This window comes from Chelonoidis abingdonii, chromosome 17, assembly GCF_003597395.2.
Source record: "Chelonoidis abingdonii isolate Lonesome George chromosome 17, CheloAbing_2.0, whole genome shotgun sequence".
Lineage (NCBI taxonomy): Eukaryota > Metazoa > Chordata > Testudines > Testudinidae > Chelonoidis > Chelonoidis abingdonii.
In genome coordinates this window covers 12,450,260-12,459,500 of record NC_133785.1, presented here as the reverse complement: position 1 = coordinate 12,459,500, position 9,241 = coordinate 12,450,260, and the positions used below count along the sequence as shown (strand labels likewise).

Sequence of the window (9,241 nt, the reverse complement as noted above, 5' to 3'; positions counted from 1 at the left end):
ACACATGCTCCCATTGTTGCAACCTTTGTTCTCCCTTTCCTCTCCTCCCCTCCCATTCTTTGTGGCCCTCACTCTTTGTTACATCTTATCTTCTAGCCAGATCTTTAAAACCTGTCTTATGTGCTGAGTATTCACTCACAAAAGCATTATCTTTGATTTCACTGCGGCTATGTATGTGAGCAAGGATTTACTTGCAGGATCATGAGAGGGCCCTGATGCTGAGAAGGCCTGTGCACATAATTAACTTACACGTGTAAGCAGTGACTTCAATGTGTACTATTCATGTGCATAAAATTAAGCACATGCCTAAATCCATATCCCTGGTCCTGCAAAGATTAACGTAATCTTTCAGTTGAGAAAATTAAAACAAACAAAATACCTTTGTTGGTAAAGTACCATGCACAACTATAGTGTTGTATACACCACAGAATGAATAAATAAATAATTATAGAACTACAACAAAGACGACAGATGGGGCTGACAATGATAACAACTTTGTGGGGAAAACACAGTACTGTGTTGTTTAAAAGCCAGAGGGATGCATGCTATCTTAAGTTCACTTCCATCATAGACAACGAGTCTGATTCCCAAAGGTATTTAAATACCCAACTTCTGCTGATTTCACTTAGTTACCCCCGTTTGCAATGAATACAGCCTCTGAAAGCAACATATCACAGAAACTGGCACAACTCTGACCCCCGCCCGCAATAATGCAGCCACCTAGGTTTGTCGCGGCCTGTAGGCGTCACTGTTACAAGTGAAAGTTGCCCTGAGGCCGATGATAACGCAGCCCTCTGCCAGCTTCTTCCCCTAGCAAGAATTCCTCTAAGAGGGCTGGGGCTGCCTTCCAGCTGGGCTGCCCTCCCTGTGCATTGTGGGACTCGTAGTCCTCTGAGGCACGCGTTTGCTTGGCGCTGGGGGGAGGCGGGACTACACGTCCCACAAGGCCCGCCGGGCAGCTGGCTGGCCGTTCCTTTTGAATGATTTCACTGCGCTCTGCCTGCCCAGCTCGTTTCGCAGCCGCAGCCTGCAGGAGGAGGCAGGAATCATGGTGTAAGGGGCTGCCCGGGGCGGGGGTGCAGCCAGGGGCGAGAGCGAACCGAGCGCCCTGCCCGTTTCATGGCAGCCGGGGGAGCTGGCAGCGCAGCAGCGGGGCCAAGTTGTGCTCGCCGAGGGCGGCCCATGGCAGCCCAGCGGCTGCGGGGGTGTTAAGGGCGCTGCGTCCGTCCCCTTGCCCGGCTCGCTCCGCAGCCCCGCTCGCTGTGTTGCCCCGCCGGACGGGGACGGGAGGCGCCGCTCCCGGCCGGCCGCGATGGCTCTGGCCATGGAGGAGGAGGAGTACGCCAAGCTGGTGATGGAGTCGGAGCCGGAGTGGCTGCGGAGCGAGCTGAAGCGGCTCTCCCAGGAGCTAGGCGAGACCACCCGGGAGAAGATCCAGGCAGCGGAGTACGGGCTGGCCGTGCTGGAGGAGAAGCAGCAGCTCAAGCAGCAGTACGACGAGTTGGAGGCGGAGTACGAGACCATCCGCACGGAGATGGAGCAGCTGAAGGAGGTGAGCCGGGGGCCGGGGCAGTGGCTGGCTGGGGGCCAGGGCCAGGGGTGACCCGCCGGGATTGACTGCCCTGTGCTCGTCTGTTGGAGGGGCAGGGGGGCGCGGGCTAGGGGCTGCGGCCCACGAAGGGGATCTGGAGACCCGGGGTGCCTCAGCCACTGTCTGACCTTGGGCAAGGCTCCCTTAACCTTTGGGGGCCACGCTAATCTCTGGGGTAACTCCGCTGCAAAGGCTGGAGTTACTCCTGGGAGGAATTCGGCCCATCTGTAATGAGAGGCCGGTCATATATCCTGGGGCTGCAGCAGCAAGGACTAATTCATTGCTGTTTGCAAAGCAGTCTGTTCTCTGCAGTGGGGAGGTGGCATGGAGCGCAGAGGATGCGTTGCTACTGATGGATGGTCTGGGCATGCATGTTTCTGTCTGGTCTGTGTTTGTGTGAGACAGTAGCGATGTAATTCATCCTCCCGGGAAGTCTGTCTTCAGCCCTCGCTGGAAAACAGCTGTTGGCTGCATCTTGGCTTCTTTCAGCTCAAATGAAGAGCATCATCATCGTCTCCAATGCAGTGCAGTGTCACAGCTAGATCCGGCATCATCATGCACATAATTGCTGGCGTAATGCTATGCAGCCCTTTAAAGGGGCAGCTCAGCAATCCTCTAAGACCCTGTGCCCTTCCAATGACATCTACTGTGTCTTCTCTCAGCTGGGCGAGATGCACAGGAAAGAGAAGACTTGCGGTTAATATGCTGGAGATCAAGTGCCAGTCTGTTACTGTGGTGGTCATTGCAGAGGGAAGGGAATAATGGAAGTTTTAGACCATAATTCTGTTGTTTGTTGTATAATGGCATACAGTTCAGAGCTCTCCAGATAGCATTTTTAATATAGAACCCAGATCCCTGAATTTTAAGGATGCAGTTTGATATTGGGATCAAGCTTTTATCTCTCTCTCTTTCACCTTTCCTGTTCCTCCAAATATATACAGATTTTGAATTAAATTATTTAACTGGTTGTTTATAAAAGGGATATATATGGGGGTGATCTAAGAGTTCCTTAATATTAAGTAGATTTCCCCACCTAAGTACAAAGGTTACTACTATTTTCAAAAGGAAAAATTGCTGGTAGAAGTAATTATTAGGAGTCGGTCTTCTTAAAAAAGGCTGAGTTGCTAATATTTAAATACTGGCTACAGAGCATTCACAGGATCCTTTCTGTGCAGAGCTGGTTCTCCAATAAGTTAGCCTTGTAATAAACAATCTGTAAAGACCAGAAAATGAATGAATGGCTGCACAATATGTGTAGCAATGCCAGACACTGTACCAAAGATCCTTGTGTACTGAGCCATTTGACACACTTATGTCGGCCATCCATGTCAGAGCTTTGAGTTGACATGGAGCTTCCTGAAAGCAAAGCAGAAAGTACAGAAATCAAATAATTGGCCTTCTGAGCAAGTGTCAAAGTGTAAAGCGGTGGAGTGTCAGCATGAACTCAGAAATTTCTTGCTATTGCTGGCTTGTCAAACTCTTAGGACCAAATGCAGGCCCTTAAGCTTTGAAGACCCTCACCTCACAAGTCAATGGGCTGGGGGAGGGGAGAGTTCCCACCTTTCCGGCTGCTGATTGTTTGGGTGGAGATCATTTTCTGCAGTAGTAGATTGGCAGGATAGCTTCACTTTACATTGGGATTATAGGGTAATTACAACGAGGATTTACTTCTTCTCCCCTACCACTCAACCAGGGGTGGGGGCAGCAATGTATTTACCTCCCCCCCCTTCTTACCCCCACCCCTTCCCAACCCTCTGCCCAGCTCTGCAGACAAAGTGTATGTCAACACTGGAAACTTCAAAGTGCTGCCCTGGGATCCGTCTCCCAGTGGAGAGAGCTCTCCCAGTGCTCCAGGTAATTCCACCTCCATGAGGGGATTAGCTCCAAGCGCTGGGAGCCTGTCTATACTAGCACTTTAAAGCCCTGAGCCAGCAAGTTAGAGCACTATAAAGTGTAAGTATAGACAAGCCCAAAGGCCCTGACAGTCCCTCAACCTTCAGTCTGCAGTGGAGAGAGAAAGCACTTCTTTCCTTGAGCCCAGGAGTGCTGCTCTTTCTCTTGCCATGTTGTGGTCAGGGCAGAGAATCAGAGTAGCTGTGCTCTCCCATTCCCCTGGCCTGCGCAGCACCACTGACATAATCGCCCACAGGGTGGGAATGGCAGAGTGAAGAAGCTGGAGAGAACCAGAGAGCTGTGGGAGGGCAGACCTCTTGGAGAGGAGTAGGCTCAGATCACATGCGGAAGCAGAGGACCTGTGAGGGGGTTGAGATCCCAAAGGGGAAAAGCAGGTCATGAGGGACCAGAACTCCTGTTGCGGAAGGACCAGATACCTAGGAGAGTGGGGATCAGAGCTTCTGCAGAAGGGACTTCTGAGCGGAGGCCTGGGGATATGGAGCTCCTGGGGATAGAGAAGGAATGGGGTGGAAGGGCAGATGAGGGAATGCAGGGCAATGAAGAAGACCATACACACGCTCGTATATGCGGCCAGTCTTTATTAGGCTATCTCTTCACTACCGGCACTATAGCAACATTGCTGTAGTTCTGCTGGCATAACCCCGTAGTGTGGACACAATTTACAGGGATGGAAAGGGTTTTTCCCTTTACCATCTCACCTACAATAGCTAGGTCAATGGAAGCATTCGTCGTTTGACCTAGTTGCGCTTTACACTGGAGGTTAGGTGGGTATAGCTGTGTCGATCAGGGTGTGGATTTTTCATATCCCATGAGCAACGTAGTTATGTTGACCTAAATTTGAAGAGTAGACTAGGCTTTAGAAAACTTGCGCCGGTGTAACTGAGGCTTGTCTACGCAAAAACTGCAGCCATAATACCAAATTGGTTTTAATTCACACCTTTTAGGTATGCTTACACTGCAGCTAGACACCTGAGCCCACTGCCTTGGTCTCAGGCTGTGGGTCTGATTCACTGTAGTGCAGACTTCTGGGTTCTGGCAGCCGCCCACCTCGCTGGGACCTAGTGCCCAGTCCCAGTCCTAACCTGGAAGTCAGCAATGAAACAGGCTGGCAGCCCAAGCCCTGTGAGCCGGAGTCAGCTGGCCTGGGCCAGCCATGGGTTTTTCACTGTGGTGTAGACATGCCCTTTGTTTCAGTGCAGGTCTGAGTGTGTTTAAAACAAACCCCATCTTAAGCTTTCTCCCATCAATATGGTTGTCCGTTCTCTCCGTATCTCACTCTTCTCCACCCTTGACTCTTTTGCCCCTCGTTCCCATTGCAAGGTCTGTCCTGCTAATCCCCTGGCTCACCCTCAACCTTACTCCTGCTCTAATGCTGCAGAGCATCTCTGGCAAAAATCCCATGACCAAGCGGCTTATTTCCATGTGCTCCCCTATCAATCTGTCTGTATTCGTTTGTTATCACTTATATTTAGGCCTGGTCTATGCCTAAAACAGGTCAATGTGGCTACATCTCTCAGGGCTGTGAAAATTTCACATCCTGAGTGCTGTAGTTAGGACAGCCTAGCCCGCCCATTTAGATGTGGCTAGGTTGATGGAAGGATCCTTTCTGTCAACCCAGCTACTGCCCCTTGGAAAGGTGGTTTACCATTACCTACGTTGCTGGAAAAACTGCTTCTAACACAGCATCTACACTGTGGAGCTACAGCAGGGTAGCTTCAATGCTGTAGTGATGTTGCCATAGTAGTTGTAGCGTAGACAGACACTTAGATCTTAAGGGTTTTAGGGCAGGAACTGCCTTTTCTGTGTTTGTATAGTGCCTGGCACAGTGGGGTCCTGGTACATGTCTAGGGCTTCTAGGTGCTATGCTAATACAAATAATAATAAGCCACAGTGAAAGAATCATAGTCTATCAGGGTTGGAAGGGACCTCAGGAGATCATCTAGTCCAACCCCCGGCTCAAAGCAGGACCAATCCCCAACTAAATCATCCCAGCCAGGGCTTTGTCAAGCCTGACCTTAAAAACCGCTAAGGAAGGAGATGGCACCACCTCCCTAGGTAACCCATTCCAGTGCTGCACCATCCTCCTAGTGAAAAAGTTTTTCCTAATATCCAACCTAAACCCTCCCCCACTGCAACTTGAGACCATTACTCCTTGTTCTGTTGTCTGCTGCCACTGAGAACAGTCTAGATCCATCCTCTTTGGCTCCCCCTTTCAGGTAGCTGAAAGCAGCTATCAAATCCCTCTCATTCTTCTCTTCTGCAGTTTAAACTGATGTAAATGTGTCTGCATTGGGGATTTGTACTGGTGTAACCAAGGGTATGGCTACACTGGCACTTTACAGCGCTGCAACTTTCGCACTCAGGGGTGTGAAAAAACACACCCCTGAGCGCTGCAAGATACAGCGCTGTAAAGCCTCAGTGTAATCAGTGCCGCGGCTCCCAGCGCTGCAAGCTACACCCGTAGAGGATGTGGTTTACGTGCAGTGCTGGGAGAGCTCTCTCCCAGCACTGGCGCTCCGACCACACACTCACTTCAAAGCGCTGCCGCGGCAGCGCTCTGAAATTTCAAGTGTAGCCATACCCCAAGTCACTTTTAAATTGATTTACTTACACTGCTGCAAGTTTTCTAGTATTGCGCAGCCCTCAAAAACATAAATTCTAGATGTAGGTCAAGATGCCACTTTGAGGCCTTGTGATGAGGATGGACCTATATGGAGTAATGTGTGGAACAAACACTTTCTCTTTTTTTCTCCATATCTTTGTGGCCTCTCTAATCCCCATGGAATAATAAAAATAATAATCCCTAGGTCTTCTATATTGCTTTTTATCAGTAGACATCAAAGCACTTCATAGTGGAGGTAAGCATCATTATCTCTCTTTTACAGATGAGGGTGGGGAAACTGAGGCACTGAGAAGTAAAGTGAATTGCCCAAGATCACCCAGCAAGCCAGTGGCCAAAATAGGAATAAAATCATGCCTCCTGAGGCCCAGTGCAGTGCTCTAGCCTCTAGGACATACTGCCTATGACTATGAGATGTGGTGTCTTCAAAATGGAAGAAGATAGGAAATTAACCTTTTTCTCCCCCTAAAGCTAGAAGATTGCTGAATTTTGTGGAATGCCTCAGAAATGAAGACACCTTAAAATCATAGGTCAGCAATTATTCATCCCCATGGATTTTCTCCTGCCTTTGATGTTCAGCAGAATTTTGGTCTTTGTGTGTCCTGTTGTAATTATCTCCTACCTTTCCTATGTAAACAATCCTAGGAGCAGCTCAAGTACCCAGCTGAATCCCCTATTGAGGCCAAGCAGGGACAATACATAGTTCCTCTGAAGGAGTCTGGACTTTATTAGGATCTGCTAAACCTTAGCAGATGCACACTGGGCATTCTCAGAAGGGACTTTCCCCCCTTATTGTTTATGTAACTTTTTATTTTAAAAAAGTTTTTCCAGACTTAGCCAAGAAACTTTCAGACATGAGATCTGCCACATATCAAGCTCTGAAGCTTGTGCTAGAGTAAAGCAGGGACCTTGGTGGCAGATAATTTGCCCAGAGTGGGAGAGATCTGTCCGTTTAATGAACTGGGAATGAGACGCAGGAGTCCTGCCTCCTAGTCTCCTGCTTTAACCACAGCCCGATGCTGCTTTTAAAACGCATCAAACCAATGATTTATTCCACCATGTGTTGTTGTTGTTTATGTTATAGTAGCGCTGAGAGATCTGGGACCCCATTGTGCTAGGTGTTGTGCAAATTCATAAGGCAAGATCCCTGCCCTCAAGAGACTACAATTTAAGAAGACAGCACTAGCCCTGTAAATTGGCTGTGTGCAGGGAGTTAAGGGATTAGCCCTGCCCAAGCTACAAGCTACTCAGTCCTCTAGCATCAGAACTTCAGTAGCACTGGTGGGCCAGCATACTCCACCACCACCACCACAGGGTGCTAATATGACTGGAGTTGCATAGTTAGTTCTCCATTAGTTATATTCCCCAAGATCCTCTACAACAGAGTACTGGTTACACCCACAGATCCGTGCTCCAGATTATGCAGGGGGGTGACCTCAGCATTTGGACTCTCGGCTCTCCTTACCCCTTGCAGAGCAGCTGTTTTGAGTTGAGGGCCCTTGGTGAAGCGTGGAATTCCTCTCATGCATGCCAATTTCGTGAGTGTGGAGAGATCTCTCTATAGCTCACACATGTATGTTAATTTATGCTGCCTTTCCTACTGATCCATTGTTTTGTTTGCATTTATGGTCACCAATGGGAATTAGGTACAGGTAATCTCCACTGATGAATGTAATGATTAGTGAAGGTGGTGGTAATCTAAGAACTAGATTCTGTAAAATGGAATCCATTTCAAACTTTCATTATGCAGGTTTCAGGGTGGTAGCCCTGTTAGTCTGTATCAGCAAAAACAAGGAGGAGTCCTTGTGGCACCTTAGAGACTAACATACCCAAATAAATTTGTTAGTCTCTATGGTGCCACAAGGGCTCCTTGTTGTTTTTTCATTATGCAGTTAAAGCACAGCGTGTGATTTATCTCCTTGGGGATTTCATGAGAGTGGGGAAAAAAGTAACTAGTTCTCTTGCAGTTAAGTATTGCATCACATTTTAATGCAACACAAGGTGATCCTGCAAACCTTTGTCTGCAACAAAGCTAGTTGCATAAGTAACAGGGGCTCCCTGCATGAGGGAGGACTCTTTGTACAACAGAAGGTTTGCAGGATCAACCTTGGTTACAAAAGTGGCTGTCTGGAGAGTCTGATTATTGGCAGTCTGGGTGATTTGTGGAGAATGTAGCTTGGAATGTTGACTTGAAAAGCGGATATCTGCTCTGTATGGTACTTTGAGTCCTGTTTGAGATGTCAGTTAGATTTATAGCTAGCTGTAAATTCAAATATGAAACTGGATGCTGTCCAAAGCTGCTTTTTGATTGGCTGGCAAGGCCACTTCAGAGGGGTTAGATCCACTTTAAATCTCTCAGCAAACATGGGCATGATTATCGAAATAAAGACTTCATAATATAATGTAGATGTGCAGTAGTAAAAAAAAATAAAATAAAATAAAAAAAAATACATATGAAATGGTGTGGTTGTCCTAAAAATCTTGCAGTCTAAAAGCACTTGCAGATACAGCACAATTGATTCACACTGTACTAAATATGTGAGGTGGTTTTAAGAAAAAAAAAAAAGTGTTAGGGCAGAGAGGGTAAGAAAAACAAAAATTCTTTTATTTCCTGTTTAATATTTTCTAGATTGTTAGACATGTCATAATAATATGAAGCTTGTATTGATTTTCCCTAACACTTTTTTCCTTTATCGAGCAACTTGCAATTGTCTTCTCAATAGTGCATGAGGTGCACCTGGAATGATTTCAGTTTCTCTTATACAATTCAAACGTAATGTGAAAAGGGCTCTTCTCTGTTGGAAGTAGTAATGTGTGTAGTAGTAGCCAGGCACAGACATCAAGGAACTAGATCAGGGCGGGCAAACTTTTTGGGCCAAGGACCTCATCGGGTTTTGGAAATTGTATGGAGGGCTGGTTAGGGGAGACACAGCCAGGTGTGGCCCATCCCCATCCCCCCCTGCTTCTTGCTTCTTGATGCCCCTCCCCCCAGATTCCTGCCCCATCCAACCCCCCCTCTTATTCCAGAATGCCCCCTTGCCACCCCTGCCCCATCCACCCACCCACCCCTTCTTCTTGACCTCCCCTGGAACCTCTGCACCTGACTGCCCCCCGCT

The 9,241-nt window shown here is 48.0% G+C and overlaps 1 protein-coding gene across 2 annotated transcripts in view; it reads left to right on the top strand.

The window, feature by feature from the left end:
• The first annotated feature begins 951 nt into the window (after window positions 1-951).
• BICD2 (BICD cargo adaptor 2) overlaps window positions 952-9,241 on the top strand; it is a 151,331-nt gene continuing 143,041 nt past the window's right edge. Inside the window, exon 1 of one of the 2 annotated variants that reach the window (XM_032804163.2) lies at window positions 952-1,552. In XM_032804163.2, the coding sequence (XP_032660054.1) occupies window positions 1,313-1,552 (240 nt within the window). In that variant the 5' untranslated portion in view covers window positions 952-1,312. The remainder of the gene's footprint in view (window positions 1,553-9,241) is intronic. The other variant, XM_032804164.2, reaches the window with a different exon arrangement.